At 37.2% G+C, this 16974-nt stretch overlaps 1 protein-coding gene across 2 annotated transcripts in view; it reads right to left on the bottom strand.

Moving 5' to 3' along the window:
- SEMA3D (semaphorin 3D) overlaps window positions 1-16974 on the bottom strand; it is a 217772-nt gene that overhangs the window by 51234 nt on the left and 149564 nt on the right. For both annotated transcript variants that reach the window (XM_081536535.1, XM_081536536.1), the window contains one exon: window positions 5800-5942. In XM_081536535.1, the coding sequence (XP_081392661.1) occupies window positions 5800-5942 (143 nt within the window). The remainder of the gene's footprint in view (window positions 1-5799; window positions 5943-16974) is intronic.

The following is a 16974-nucleotide window of genomic DNA, read 5'->3' as shown; positions in this document are numbered from 1 at the left end:
ACTGAGTCTCAGGTTTTATATTTTCAACTGGTTATTATAGCAGCATAACTGAGAACATCAAGTTCAATATGTTCAAATATAAAATTTATGCCCATAAACTTTTCTTGGCGTTTTTTATCTTAAAAATCAGAATGTCTTTGTGCATAAAATTTATGCCCATAAACTTTTCTTGGTGTTTCTTATCTTAAATATCAGAATATCTTTGTGCATTTTCCTAATACCTGCCTTATCTTCTCTAAACCACAGTTACTAAGAGTATAGGTGTCTCTTGTCTACATGACTAGTATCAAGGTCTCTGGAACAGCAGTAAGGGAGAATTAAAATTCATGGAGGATCGAGTAAGACAGGAAGTTGTTGCAGTCTTTCATATACATCATGGAGTCAATACCTGCAGTATCAGTCAATTCTAATTATGGTCAGGGGAAATAAGACTTCTGAAGACTGGTGAAATTTTGTACATGGTTTAAAAGGAAATGACCACTATCCTGCTAATTTTCAATGCATCTGTTTTGCTCCAATCACAGTAAACCTCTTTTTATTTCTTAAGTGCTTTTTCCCACCTCTGAGATTTCACATGTGCTTTTCCTTCTGCCTGTGATGTTCTTCATCATCCCTGTCACATTTGCCCTGCAAGTTCCTAATCATTTTTATCATCTGATTCAAAAGTCAATTTCTGAGAAAGACCCTCCATTTCCAATCTAAAGTTTACTTATTTTTCCTAATTGCATGCTGTGATTTTTCCATTATAGCATTTATCACACCTTCCAGTGATGTGTTAATCTGTGTGTTTTCTTGATTCATTGAGACATCATGTAATAGGTTATAAGCTCAGTGAGTCCAAGTGTGATTTTTTTTTTTAACTTCTATCAGACTATTGCTTAGAAATGCCCTGTAGAGGGCTGGTTACCAATAAATGTGTTAAGTAAATGAATGTTTTGATAGTCTATATTTATATTGTAGCCACTAGCCATACAAGGCTATTTAAATTGCAATTAATTAAAATTAATTAAATAACACCAAAAATTAAGTTCCTTAGCTATATTAGTCATATTAGGTGTACGTGATCACTAATAGCCACATGGCTACTATGCTGTAGAGTTTAGATACAGAACATTCCCATCATTGCAGACAGTTCTATTGGATAACCCTTTTCTACACCAGGCAATTAATAAAAGAGTGGTAGTAAATATAGGACCTTTTAGAAATTAACATACATTCTATTTTAGAAATATATCTTGAACTTACCTGTATCTCTTCATTCCTACTTTCTTTGGGAAACTACCTAACAGGTCTCTCAGTCACAAATATTTCTCAATGCAGATGCATTCCTCAAAGAACTGCTAAATACCTAGAGGTCAGTTCTCTTCCTAAAAACATTTATAACTTCTCATTGTCTACATGATAGAATTAAAACTCCTTAATATGAAAATAATACTGTTTATCTTCCTATTAACCACAATTTAAGAAATAACATTGCTCCCCACCATCTCTCAATTTCCACTGACAATAAGATATCACTGTTCTGTAAACAAAATGTATTTTGTCACAAGGCTGCCTGAAATCCCTATCCTCCTTTCCTGCCCTTGATGTAGTCCTCCTACCCCTCAATTATTAGGCTTCATGGAGTGCATAGAGTTCTCAGTCTGACCTTGATCACATTACATTGTGATTATTTGTTTGTATCTCGATTGCCCTCACCTGTATTGTAAGGTGTTAAAGAAAATGACAGTAATTTACTTACCTCCCAGCATCTAGTGTACTGCAGTTTGCACAGAAATTACGTTTTGTTGTTGAAATAATAAAATAATAAAGGAATGGTTTACAAAAAGATTCACCCTTATCCTGTAAAGAGTCCTTTGTTCATCTTTGTGTAATTTTTGCCTATTTCCAAAAAATCCTCCCTGCCAATCACAATACACTACTCAGCCAGTTCAGTTGCTCAGTAGTGTCCGACTCTTTGCGACCCCATGAACCGTAGCACGCCAGGCATCCCTGTCCATCACCAACTCCTGGAGTCTACCCAAACTCATGTCCATTGAGTCGGTGATGCCACCCAACCATCTCATCCTCTGTCGTCCCTTTCTCCTCCCGCCTTGAATCTTTCCCAGCATCAGGGTCTTTTCAAATGAGTCAGCTCTTCACATCAGATGGCCAAAGTATTGGAGTTTCAGTTTCAAATCAGTCCTTCCAACAAACACCCAGGACTGATCTCCTTTAGGATGGACTGGTTGGATCTCCTTGCAGTCCAAGGGACTCTCAAGAGTCTTCTCCAACACCACAGTTCAAAAGCATCAATTCTTCGGCGCTCAGCTTTCTTTATAGTCCAACTCTCACATCCATACATGACTACTAGAAAAACCATAGCCTTGACTAGATGGATCTTTGTTGACGAAGTAACGTCTCTGCTTTTTAATATGCTGTCTAGTTTGGTCAAAACTTTCCTTCCAAGGAGTAAGCGTCTTTTAATTTCATGGCTGCAATCACCATCTGCAGTGATTTTGGAGCCCCCCCAAAATAAAGTCAGCCATTGTTTCCACTGTTTCCCCATCTATTTGCCATGAAGTAATGGGACCGGATGCCATGATCTTAGTTTTCTGAATGTTGAGCTTTAAGCCAACTTTTTCATTCTCCTCTTTCACTTTCATCAAGAGGCTCTTTAGTTCTTCTTCACTTTCTGCCATTAAGGGTGGTGTCATCTGCATATCTGAGGTTATTGATATTTCTCCCGGCACTCTTGATTCCAGCTTGTGCTTCTTCCAGCCCAGCGTTTCTCATGATGTACTCTGCATATAAGTTAAATTAGCAGGGTGACAATATACAGCCTTGACGTATTCCTTTTCCTCTTTGGAACCAGTCTGTTGTTCCATGTCCAGTTCTAACTGTTGCCTCCTGATCTGCATACAGATTTCTTAAGAGGCAGGTCAGGTGGTCTGGTATTCCCATCTCTTTCAGAACTTTCCACAGTTTACTGTGATCCACACAGTCAAAGGCTTTGGCATAGTCAATAAAGCAGAAATAGATGTTTTTCTGGAACTCTCTTGCTTTTTCAATGATCCAGCGGATGTCAGCAATTTGATATCTGGTTCCTCTACCACTCAGTCTAATAGTAATTCCTTTGTCAGGGCAATATAACAACTTTTACTTTAGTAGCTGTAGAAGTAGGGGGCTCTTAAATTGTCAACAGTTTTTCATTGGGCTGAAGATTCTCAGGTAAAACTGAAAATGAAAGTCTCTTAGTCGTGTCTGACTCTTTGTGACCTGTATAGTTCCTGAAATTATCTAGGCCAGAATACTGGAGTGGGTAGCCATTCCCTTCTCCAGGGGATCTTCCCAGCCCAGGAATTGAACTGGGGTCTCCTGCATTGCAGGCAGATTCTTGACCAGCTGAGCTACTAAGGAAGCTCCCCAAAAAGAAAACAAACAATAATAACAAGAACAACAAAAGCTTAAGATTTCCTATAAAATATCCATGTGGAATAATGATATCCTGGTGGAACAAATAGTATAAAGGACTCTCATGTTACTGAAAAGCTCTGTAAATTCAGTACAGTGGACACAGTTACTCTTAACTCTCTCTAGCATGCTTTCTTCCTTCTTAGATCTTTGTTAATTGAACATCATTTTGTTTCACAGCAGAGACATACATTATGTTACTATTTGTTGAAAACAGAAAAACAGTATTATAATAATCTCATCGATTAAAAAAAAAAGAAACAGAAATAAATATATTTCCAAAAATGTCACAAAAATATTTTGTATGTGAAAATAATGTATACCAGCAACAATGATGATGCTCAATTGTTTTTTGTTTTTTTTAAATTAAACTTGTTATTCTTTTGCGGGACATATTTTTTTTTAAGATTTCAAATCATTTTTAATCTTGTCAGTGAAATCTTTACTTAGGAGTGCTCACTTTTTACTAAGCTAATCCTAAATTATTAGGTAAGTTAGAAACTTGGACAGGGCAGGAAAGAAATTAAGAAATTACAAAGATGCATTTAGAAACAAATATTGTAAACACTGACCAGTGGATCATATGTGTAGCAGGAAATTCTGAAGAAGATGCTAACTGAAGACAGGGATTGAGTAAAGAGATGCGTCAATTTAAGAATAACCTCTATTATCTCTTTATTTTTTTTAAAGAAATTCATCCATCACACATCCTTATTTGATCTCACAATTTGTTAGCTTTTTTATCCAAACGCAATAGCATGGCAAAATCTTGCTGTGTGGTCTCAGAAGTTTTTTAAAGTCTAGATTATATTTTTATAATACAAATTTATAAATGGGGCAACCTGTGTATTTCTCCACCTCTAAAGTTAACTTTCAGTATATTTAATATGAGGGTAAAAACATGACTTTGTTACAAACAAATTTCTATCAAATAGAATCGACCTATCAAGAAATAAGTATTGGACTGGTTCACAAAGCTAATACTTGTTATGTGTGTTCATCACAAAATGACTCTTAAGATACATCTAACTGTTGTAAATCTCTTTTGACATACTTATCGTGGTTCATTTATACAAATGATGTCCATCCACAGCACAGCTTTCCAGGCTGGGGTACTGTTGTGCTAAGGCATGCTTCAGTACACTCACACACTACGACTACTCCAAGCAATGGCCATTCATCTCCAGGAGAGAGACTTCAAGAGAAATGACTGTGAATTCTTAAGACTCTGAAAGAATGAGGATGCTTTTCAGAGACTGTCCCCTGGGGGTGAAGGGATCAATGGGAGACAGCTTACTGGCTAGGACACTAGATAAAGAATGATCTGCACTCACAAGTTTGGCCTCTTTCAAAAACCGTGTTTTCATTAGCACTCTTAAGGGCAATGAAGGTTTGTATTTCTGTTCCTGGAAGTGTTCAAATGCCCCAGGGCACAGGTTGAGAAAAAAAAGTGATAGGCTTAGATGGAAGAAAATGAAAAGTTGGTACAAGACCAAAGAAACCTTCCTGCTGAGAGTATTTATTAAGTTAACAGCTCTTCCTCTTAATAACTGAGTTAATGCCGAAGGTGTCTGGATAGTTAAGAAAAGTGATTTTAGTGAAGATAAATTCAACTAAAAAAGAATATGCTGTAAAGTATGATTGCACTAGTATTTTTACTCTATAAAGCTTGTATTTATTTACATGACAGCTTTGGTGGCACAAAATGGAAGTGTTTCACAGAGTTTCTGTTTTCTTGTAATTTCCACAAAATGGTAGTATTAAAAATTTCAGTTTTCTTCAAAATAAATGTTTTGCTTTTGGGTTTATTTGTGTTTCCTTCTTATTGTGTTTTTTTCTCAGAACCTAATTTAGATTAATGCTCTAGAAAATATCTAAATAGTAAGAGTATAACCACATTTTCAACTTATTATGTAAAAATATATAATTTTACATGTGATGTGTTTTGATAAAAAATATGGGATATGATTCTTCTAGTGATGCTGTTACTTTCTATTTCAAAATAAGATTATTTAATGTACAAAACATTTTAATGTCCATGGATCAGGACAATGCAGTGGTCTTACTGGGAATAGTGATAACTGGCAGAGGGATAGCCCACCAATAAAAGGAGCAAACTGCCAAGCAGAGCTAACTCAAACCTGCAAACAGCTCAGGGAGTGGAAAAAATAATTTTTAACATTGAAAAATTTTTAATTCTTTTCCCTTTTGGATCTCAAAAATTATATTTATAGGATAACATGAATTTACTCTGCCATTTATGAATAATGGGATTAACTTCAAAATTACATGGTTAATTATTCATACATATACACATATGCCTAAAGTAAAATAAATATATCTTACTTTACAAACTCTTCCAACTCGAGAAAGGATGGTCTTATCAGAAGTACTCCCTTCTTGAGATGATTCACGAAAGAAGAAATATATTTTATCATCATCTGGATTATAGGTGTCTGGGATGGGGAAAGTTCCAATAAATTTTGCTCCTGTTTGGAAGAAAAGAGGCTCTACATTAAAATACTGAAATAATTCAGCCACAATAATACTGGTATCTTTTGTATGTAAAACAATTAGCAGCAGAATAAAAAAGATGAATAAAATGTGGAAGTGAGGCATATGCACAAATAAACATGACACAAAGTAGGAACAGGTATTAGCACAAAGAAGTCTTGAACAAGTTCTTCAGACTCCAGAGACCAGGTGAGAACATGACTGGCTGAGATTCATAATTATCTCAATTCAACTGAATTACACAGAGTCCTTTTTTCAAACCTGGAGAGTCAATGGTTTTATATTTTCCTTTTTTATGATTGCACTTTTATATTTTCCTTTTTTATGATTGCTTTTTTAACCACAGTTTCCATTATGAAGAGCTTAGGAAAAACTATAAACATATCTCAGATTTTGATATATTATGATGTTATTTGCTGTAGTTTGTGTAACTGTCAAAAAAATTCAACCAACCAGTAAAATGCTTGGGTTGACTTCACTGTTGGCTCTGAGGACACTCTTTCCAAGTTTATATCCTGTCTCTGCCACTTACTGGAAAGGTGACCTTACGCAAAATTTTTTTACTTCTCTATTCCTCAATATTCTCATACCTAATATGAGGTTACCAATATCATCATATCTAGGGTCACTAATACGATAATCAAATAAGTTAATACATGTAAAGCATTTACTATCCAGTAGTGCCTGACACATAATAAGGATTTAATAAATATTTATTCATTATTAAAATGACTGGGATGATAATAATAGTGATTATTAGGGCCACAAATAAGAGATTGATGGAAAATTGAGCATAGTCACACAATTGTTATCAATAGTATAACATGTAGTTATTAAAAATGAAGCAGTTATAAATGTACTGGCAGGAAAAATTGTCCATGATGCATATCAAGCAAAAAAAATAATGGCAATACAATTAACTCCTTTGCAGTTGCATCAATGGCAAGTCAATTTGGGTTACTAACGCCTTGTTTAAAAAGTACTTGGCCTTTTAATTCTTCAGTTCAGTTCAGTTCAGTCGCTCAGTCGTGTCCGACTCTTTGCGACCCCATGAATTGCAGCACGCCAGGCCTCTGTTCCTCACCAACTCCCGGAGTCTACGCAAACCCATGTCCATCGAGTCGGTGATGCCATCCAACCATCTCATCCTCTGTCGTCCCCTTCTACTCCCGCCCCCAATCCTAGCCAGCATTAGGGTCTTTTCCAATGAGTCAACCCTTCGCAGGAGGTGGCCAAAGTATTGGATTTTCAGTTTCAACATCAGACCTTCCAATGAACACCCAGGATTGATCTCTTTTAGGATGGATTGATTGGGTCTCCTTGCAGTCCAAGGGACTCTCAAGAGGCTTCTCCAACACCACAGTTCAAAAGCATCAATTCTTCGGCGCTCAGCTTTCTTCACCGTCCAACTCTCACATCCATACATGACCACTGGAAAAACCATAGCCTTGACTAGACGGACTTTTGTTGGCAAAGTAATGTCTCTGCTTTTAAATATGCTATCTAGGTTGGCCATAACCTTCCTTCCAAGGAGTAAGCATCTTTTAATTTCATGGCTGCAGTCACCATCAGCAGTGATTCTGGAGCCCCCCAAAATAAAGTCTGACACTGCTTCCACTGTTTTCCCATCTATTTCCCATGAAGTGATGGGACCAGATGCCATGATCTTAGTTTTCTGAACGTTGAGCCTTAAGCCAACTTTTTCACTCTCCTCTTTCACCTTCATCAAGAGGCTCTTTAGTTCTTCTTCACTTTCTGCCATAAGGGTGGTGTCATCCGCATATCTGAGGTTATTGATATTTCTCCCGGCAATCTTGATTCCAGCTTGTGTTTCTTCCAGCCCAGTGTTTCTCATGATATACTCTGCATATAAGTTAAATAAGCAGGGTGACAATATACAGCCTTGACGTACTCCTTTTCCTATTTAATTCTTAGTTTTATACAAATGGGAATTAACCAAGTAACAGATCTGTAATTGGATGATATTAGTTCAGAAATAAACATTTTGATTAATAATAATCATTTGATTAAAGCAAAGACAAAAATTGGTTAATGAGGAATAAAGGACTTCAATTAAGTAGAATATACAAGATGCCTGGAAGAAAGCACAGAGCACTATTTAGGAAGTAGAAGCAGAAAGAGAAAACTAAGTTTCCCAAAAAATAAATATAGTAAGTAGGAGGTGAAAAAGTAACACTGCCTTTGTTTTGATCAGGGCCCTGATTGCTGGGTACCCCATGGTATTAAAAACCATGCCCCTGCAAATATAGAACAGTTGATCAATAGCCCAGCAAACAAGACTTCACAATAGACTCCTTCAACAGACAAAAGTTAATGTTTGATTTTAAGTGATGAGTAGTTCAGTCTTTATCATCCCAGTCTCTCTGGGTCAACCCTGGGTCTTCCATCCAGTTTCTCCCCTGCTTAAATGTGAAACCTTAAGAGGAATAGATGGGGGTGAGTGGGTGAGAAGTATGTGCATGAACTTTCTCCCTTTTATTCTTTGTTATTTCCCTGTTCTTTCCCTGGAACTTAGAACTCCAGTGGATTTTTGTGTTCTCAATAATCTCACTTTGATATGGTTCTAAATTACACAAAAATTAAATTTTAGAAAATCATGTAGCATTTAAAAAATTGTCTTTTTAAATTAATCTTAAGTTAGCAAGGTCCATTAACAATTCTACTGAAGGCTTTTTGTTTTTCCCTCCAGCCCTGCTTTTAACTTGTTGATACATCACAAACAGTTTTGAATCCCTGAGCAAAGTTGAAGTTCTTTTGTAGTCACAATTAATTTTTGATTTAAATATATTATGTTTCCTTTAAAAAAAAAATCTCTGTGGAAACAAAATTTCTTATAAATGTAGCATTAGGATTTCAGCATATTCATGAAAAGTAAGGATATATTTAATTACTACTATATGCAAAGGCACTTAGAACAAGAAAAACTTCTATGATCAAAGAACACAAAGTGAGCAAGAATTGACTCTTTGCTTCACTTACAATCTGGGTTAAGAAAATACTGACATAAGGCCAAGATATGGCTAAGAAGAAGGCCCAGTCTTGATATTTCCAACAACTTGAAAAGAAATTGCAACAATGAGTAGAGAAAGGACAACCAACTGTGAGTTTCCACAGGCACAGATCAGGTATTAATAATAATATATAGCACCTTTTGGATTTACAGATGCCTCAATTCAATGCGATTGACCTAGATACAAATCTCCTGCTGCATTGGCATGTGCATTTTTTAAATAAATAAATAAAATAAATAAAACCCTATAGGTGATTTTTACAAGGATTTGCATTTAAGAGTCACTGCCATAGATTACCATTTCATATACAGGAAAAGAACATAGACAGGACTCATTAACCCTAAGTCAGTCACTCAGATGCATGGATGGACAGGAGGAGCGAAGACATGGATGGACAGGAGGAGTGAAGACTTTAATACAAATTATTCATAATTAGAGTGTGACAAAAAAGGGATAAAATGGAAACTATACAGAAAGAGGAACTCCCCAGGTTTGTACGTGCCCAAAATGCTACTGGAGATGAGTGGAGAAATAACTCCAGAAAGAATGAAGAGATGGAGCCAAAGCAAAAAGAGCACACAGTTGTGTATGTGACTGGTGATAGAAGCAAGGTCCAATGCTGTAAATAGCAATATTGCATAGGAACCCGGAATGTAAAGTCCATGAATCAAGGCAAATTGGAAGTGGTCAAACAGGAGACGGCAAGAGTAAACATAGACATTTTAGGAATCAGCAAACTAACATGGACGAGAATGGGTGAATTTAACTCAGATGATCATTTCTCTTAAAAGAAATGGAGTAGCCATCATAGTCAACAAAAAGAGTCTGAAACGCAGTACTTGGATGCCATCTCAAAAATGACAGAATAATTTCTGTTCATTTCCAAGGCAAACCATTCAATATCACAGTAATCCAAGTCTATGTCTCAATCAGTAATGCTGAAGAAGCTGAAGTTGAACAGTTCTATGAAGACTTAGAAGACCTTCTAGAACTAACACCCAAAAGAGATGTCCTTTTCATAAAAGTGACTGGAATGCAAAAGTAGGAAGTCAAGAAACACATGGAGTAACAGGCAAACTTGGCCTTGGAGTAGAGAATGAAGCAGTGCAAAGGCTAATAAAGTTTTGCCAAGAGGATGCACTGGTCATAGCAAACACTCTTTTCCAATAACACAAGAGAAGACTCTACACGTGGACATCACCGATGTCTGATTTCGGTCAATACCAAAATCAGATTGATTATATTCTTTACAGTCAAAGATGGAGAAGCTCTATACAGTCAGCAAAAACAAGACCGGGAGCTGACTGTGGCTCAAAGCGTGAACTCCTTATTGCCAAATTCAGACTTAAATTGAAGAAAGTAGGGAAAACCACTAGACCATTCAGGTATGACCTAAATCAAATCCCTTACGATTATACAGTGGAAGTGACAAATAGATTCAAGGGATTAGATCTGATAGACAGAGTGCCTAAAAAAATATGGACATAGGTTCATGACATTGTACAGGAGACAGGGATCAAGACCATCCCCAAGAGAAAGAAATGCAAAAAAACAAAATGCCTGTCTGAAGAGGCCTTACAAATAGCTGTGAAAAGAAGAGAGGTGAAAAGGAAAGGGGAAAAGGAAAGGTATAACCATTTGAATGCAGAGTTCCAAAGAATAGAGGAGAGATAAGAAAGCCTTCCTCAGTGATCAGTGTAAAGAAATAAAGGAAAACAAAAGAACGGGAAAGACTAGAGATCTCTTCAAGAAAATAGAGATACCAAGGGAACATTTCATGCAAAGATGGGCTCAATAAAGGACAGAAATAGTATGGACCTAACAGAAGCAGAAGATATTAAGAAGAGGTGGCAAGTATACACAGGAGAACTATACAAAAAAAAAAAAATCTTCATGACCCAGATAACCACAATGGTATGATCACTCACCTAGAGCCAGACATCCTGGAATGCAAAGTCAAGAGGGCCTTAGGAAGCATCACTACCAACAAAGCTAGTGGAGGTGATAGAATTCCAGGTGAGCTATTTTAAATCCTAAAAGATGATGCTGTGAAAGTGCTGCACTCAATATGCTAGCAAATTTGGAAACCTCAGCAGTCGCCACAGGACTGGAAAAGGTCAGTTTTCATTCCAATCCCAAAGAAAGGCAATGCAAAAAAATACTCAAACTAACACACTAGGGCACTCATCTTACACGTTAGTAAAGCAATGCTCAAATTCTCCAAGCCAGGCTTCAACAGTACATGAACCATGAACTTCCAGATGTTCAAGCTGGATTTAGAAAAGGGAGAGGAACCAGAGATCAAATTGCCAACATTCATTGGATTATTGAAAAAGGAGGGAGAGTTCGAGAAAAACATCTATTTCTTCTTTATTGACTATGCCAAAGCCTTTGACTGTGTGGATCACAACAAACTGTGGAAAATTCTGAAAGAGATGGGAATACCAGACCATCTTACCTGCCTCTTTAGAAATCTGTAAGTAGGTCAGAAAGCAACAGTTAGAATTGGACATGGTACAACAGACTGGTTCCAAATAGGGAAAGGGATAAGTCAAGGCTGTATATTGTTACCCTGCTTATTTAACTTATATGCAGAGTACATCATGAGAAACGCTGGGCTGGATGAAGCATAAGCTGGAATCAAGATTGCCAGGAAAAATATCAATAACCTCAGATATGCAGATGACACCACCCTTAAAGCAGAAAGTGACGAACTAAAGAGCCTCTTGATGAAAGTGAATGAAGAGAGTGAAAATTTTGGCTTAAAGCTCAACATTCAGAAAACTAAGATCATGTCATCTGGTCCCATCAATTCATGGCAAATAGATAGGGAGACAGTGGAAACAGTGGCAGACTTTATTTTGGGGGGCTCCAAAATCACTGCCAATGATGACTGCAGCCATGAATTTAAAAGACGTTTGCTCCTTGGAAGAAAAGTATGACCAACCTAGATGGAATATTAAAAAGCAGAGACATTACTTTGCCAACAAAGGTCCATCTAGTCAAAGTTATGGTTTTTCCAGTAGTCATGTATGGATATGATAGTTGGACTATAAAGAAAGCTGAGCACCAAAGAATTGATGCTTTTGAACTGCGGTATTGGAGAAGACTCTTGAGAGTCCCTTGGATTGCAAAGAGATCCAACCAGTCCATCCTAAAGGAGATCAGTCCTGGGTGTTCATTGAAGGGACTGATGTTGAAGCTGAACCTCAATCCTTTGGCCACCTGATGCGAAGAACTGACTCACTGGAAAAAACCCTGATGCTGGGAAAGATTTAAGGCGGAAGGGGAAGGGGACGACAGAGGATGAGTTGGTTGGATGGCATCACTGAGTCAATGGACATGAGTTTGTGTAAACCCCGGGCGTTGGTGATGGATAGGGAGGCCTGGAGTGCTGCAGTCCATGGAGTTGCAAAGAGTCGGATACGACTGAGCGACTGAACTGAACTGATCCAGAAATTATAGGAACACAATTGACTTGTTTTGTCTCAACAAATTCATAAGCTTAAAATGGAGACGACACAAGTAGAATTTATCATAGTGCTTAAATATAACTTAAGTAGAAGTTATCACCATGCAGCATGATAACCCTTTGAATTTTAGTATCAGAACTACTGCCATGATTGAGTTGAATTTATACTTTTAAAATAACATAGTAAGTGTTAGGCACTCAGTCAAGTCTGACTCTTTGTGACCCCATGGACTGTACAGGCTCTTCTATCCATGGGATTCTCCAGGAAATAATACTGGAGTGGGTTGCCATTCCCTTCTCCAGGCATCTTCCCAACCCAGGGGTCAAACCCGGGTATTCCACATCACAGGCATATTCTTTACTGTCTGAGCCACCATGGAAGCCCATGATTGGGCCAAGTTTATAGTTTTAAAAATAACATAGTGGTACAAAATTTGCAGTCTTCTCTCTTCACAGAGAAAATGAGATCTAAGTGATTTAAAACAGAAAATCATTACAGGTAAAAAGGATTTTATTGTGAGAGAGAGAGTTGTTTGTAAAACTTTTCTCAGACACACAGATGGAAGCAGCAGTTACATGGGCTCATTGGTGGTTTCTTGTTTGTGGATTTCAACAAACAAAACACAGCTCTACAGCAGAGTGGAATGTACTCTGCCTAAAATCAATACAAATAAATGTTAATTCATGTTAATTCATATTCTGTTGCAGAAATACACAGAAGAGCCTCTTTGGCTATGCAAAACATTGTCCAGGTGTTGTTGCCAGGTATTGTCATTTGGAAAGGTCAAAAGTTAGAGTATGATACTAGTCCCCATTCCAGAAATTTCATTATATTATCAGTGGGGCAAAATAGAGTAGATATTTTTCCAAGTTATATTTCTTTTAAATTTCAACTAATATATAACACAGATGATCTTACTGTGTTTATTCAGTGACTGTGGTTTTATTGGACTCTTAAATGTTGGTTCTTTTTCAAGTAAAAAATTATTACTGTAAGAAAATTATTTGGAGTACTGTAAACAAATAAAATGTGGAAGTGTTTAAGCCAAATATTTATTATTATGTGAAGAAATCTAATTATGAAATAAAGTGTTAGTACCCAATAGTACACTATTCTGTGATTTAAATAATAATTTTGAGTTAAAAATAAATACTAGTTTTAAGAAAGAGAGTTTTCTTTCTCACAGATTCAATTGAGGTCCTGTGTCTTAGAATATTGATATTAGTATTTTATGATAGAAACTCTTTTCTGACTTGCTGCCAAGTTTATGTAAAAATAGATATCATTTTGCCAGTATATGACATGCATACTACTACTACTACTAAGTCGCTTCAGTCGTGTCCGACTCTGTGCGACCCCATAGACGGCAGCCCACCAGGCTCCGCCGTCCCTAGGATTCTCCAGGCAAGAATACTGGAGTGGGTTGCCATTTCCTTCTCCAGTGCATGAAAGGGAAAAGTGAAAGTGAAGTTGCTCAGTCGTGTCCGACTCTTAGCGACCCATGGACTGTGGCCTACCAGGCTCCTCCATCCATGGGATTTTCCAGGCAAGAATACTGGAGTAGGGTGCCATTGTCTTCTCCATATGACATGCATAGTTGGATTAAATAATTTAAAATCATACCAAGAGACACCTGTGCTTTATTAGAGTACATTTTTCCCATTTGGCATTTGAAACATATGCCTTAATAGGGATAGAGTTTGAAATCATGCATTTTCACAAATGGACTTTTAGCATGACATCAAGAGACACTGCCAAATGCAAATGGCATAGATTCATATGGCCTGATGAAAATACACATCACTTTCATTTCTCCTTATGAACATCATTTCATCCAAATGAGCACACCTACACCAGGACTTAAGACATAGTGAGTTCCTTACTTTCCTTTATTTCTTCTTGTAGTATCTTTTTTTCTACTACTTTTGAAAAACGTTATCCTTCCTTGTGGAAAAACAATTTATAGACAACAGTACTCCAAGAGAAACTTCAAATGAAAACTGCCTCCACATGTTGGAAATAAAAATTTTAAAACAAAAATTCTCATCTACTCCAGGAAAGAAAACAGAAACATATGCAACTGAGGCGTCATTGTTTGTTTTCATTATCCAAATGGTCATACTTCTTACTTTTATCTCAAAATTCTCATTAAAAATGTCAAATGTGTTTGAGTAAGCCTCTGACTTGTATCTTTCCTTATGTGTTCTAAGCTTAAGTTGATAAAGAAAAGTGTGGAAGTATCTAAGACTTTGTCTAGAACAGCCATAGGATTTCACCTTCAATTTTTCACCCTCCTGGTGAGGGACTGAATAGATGGGTTCGTTTCTCAAAGAAGGAATCAGGATTCATACTTCTTATGTCTTTTGGCATTAGATTAGACAAAGTAATCAATGATGTAATAATATATAGAGGAAAGTAGTTAGATATTGACACTGGCCCCATTATTTGAAATATCAAGTACCTGTCAGTTCTTAGTAATTGAACAAAACCCCAGAGTGAGTTTCACATCTACATGCTAAATAAGTAGTCAAGAAAATTTACACATGTTGCATTATGTGATGGTGGATTGCACTGTGATATGTGACATGTATTGCACTGTCTGATTATACTATGCACATAATTAATAAAAAGTACACTTTAGACCAGTGCTGTCCAGTAGAAATTTCTGTGATGATGGAAATGTTTTATATCTGTGCTGTCCAATAAAGTAGCCTCAGCCCACAGGGCTATTCTTGAAATATGATTAGAGTGACTAAGAAACTAATTTTAATTAGTTTAAATTTAAATAGCCACGAGTGGCTACTGTCTACCATATTGGACAGAACAGCTTTGGAGCAAGTAGCCTGTATCAGCAACTCTGCTGTGTAAGGTCCAGTTTAAAGAGGAAACAGTTTTTATCTCCATAACTGCCACCAAAATGCAGGAGACATGATATGATACTTTTGTCAGAAGTTTGATATTATAAGGGAAGGATAGACCTGGCCGTTAGGAGACCTGAACACATCCCTTCTTCACACTGAGTCTCAATTTGTGGAATATAAGGTTGAATAAGATAATGTCTAACCCCCAAACACAGCTCAGTTAACAATCATTGCTTTTTTGTCTCCCTGTATTCCTGACACTATCCAGATGACTCCTCTGACCTCTATCTTTGGATACTAGGCTGACTATATCTGGAAAATAGCCACTTCTCAAAATGGAAAATAGAAATGTCCCCCCAAAAGTCAATCTTTTCCCTTAGCATGTCTTTACAAGAATCTCATATAGTTTCTATCATTTTTCCCTTGCTCTGCCATAGTTTCCATGGACCAGGAAGCTTCTGACAGACTGAGTCTCCTGAGGGATTGTGCTCTTCTGATTCTGGCAGCCTATCCCTTAGCAAATGTTCACATATTTGCTACAGCTGTGTAGGGCTTCCACATTGCTTGCCTAACCTGCTGCTGCTGCTGCTAAGTCACTTCAGTCGTGTCCGACTCCGTGCGACCCCATAGACGGCAGCCCACCAGGCTCTGCCGTCCCTGGGATTCTCCAGGCAAGAACACTGGAGTGGGTTGCCATTTCCTTCTCCAATGCATGAAAGTGAAAAGTGAAAGTGAAGTCTCTTGGCGACCCCATGGACTGCAGCCTACCAGGCTCCTCCATCCATGGGATTTTCCAGGCAAGAGTACTGGAGTGGGGAGCCATTGCCTTCTCCGGCTTGCCTAACCTACATGTTCTCTATTTGCTGTGGTCTCCACAAGCAGACACACATCTTCAGTTTGCTGTTGCTCAACATGGCATGGATTATAGTGAGGCTGCAAGAGCAGCAGATGGGCAATCGCAAGATCAGAATTTAGGTTGATGGACTGTATCATACAATGGAAAGAATAAAGTGTCTACAGCTAGAGATACCTACCTGAGTTTCAATCGCACAATAACTGTCTAACCACAGACTATTAATCTGATTTCTAATCTACCCCCAACTATAAAGTGGAAATAGTAATTCTCTCAAAATTATACCACTAACCGAGATAATACTTAAAAAGTGCCTAATAACAGTGACTAGGATGGAAGCTATATAAAATTAATTTGAAGCAGAAGAGAACAGAGATAGGGAAATGAGTTAATAAACAACAAAATAGTGGCAATAAAACAGAGACAAGGTGATGGAGACCTAAAGAAAGATGGTGGCCATGGAAAAAACAAGGTCAACAGATATTCTGAAGGAAGTAAAGGCTCTTAGTGATAGATTAGATAAAGGGAGATAAAGGAGAGGAAGAAATTAAAGATAACTTCAAGGTTACTGGGTGGATGAAATTAAGAAAGTTAAGATAGATTAAAATCAGGAAATAGGTATTGAAGGGCAGTTTAGAAAGGGAAAACAAGAAAATTTTTAATTAGATCCCCAGGATTTTAGGTTTTAAATCCAGTTATTGTTTTCTACATCTATTTACTATTCAAAGAAACTCAAGCAAAAGGTCATTAAAAAGCTTGTATAAATCTCAAATGATTTCAATGGCACA

The sequence above is a fragment of the Giraffa tippelskirchi genome, chromosome 10, assembly GCF_054371585.1.
Source record: "Giraffa tippelskirchi isolate mGirTip1 chromosome 10, T2T-mGirTip1v1.2.pri, whole genome shotgun sequence".
Taxonomy (NCBI): Eukaryota; Metazoa; Chordata; class Mammalia; order Artiodactyla; family Giraffidae; genus Giraffa; species Giraffa tippelskirchi.
This window is presented reverse-complemented; position numbering and strand designations above follow the sequence as displayed.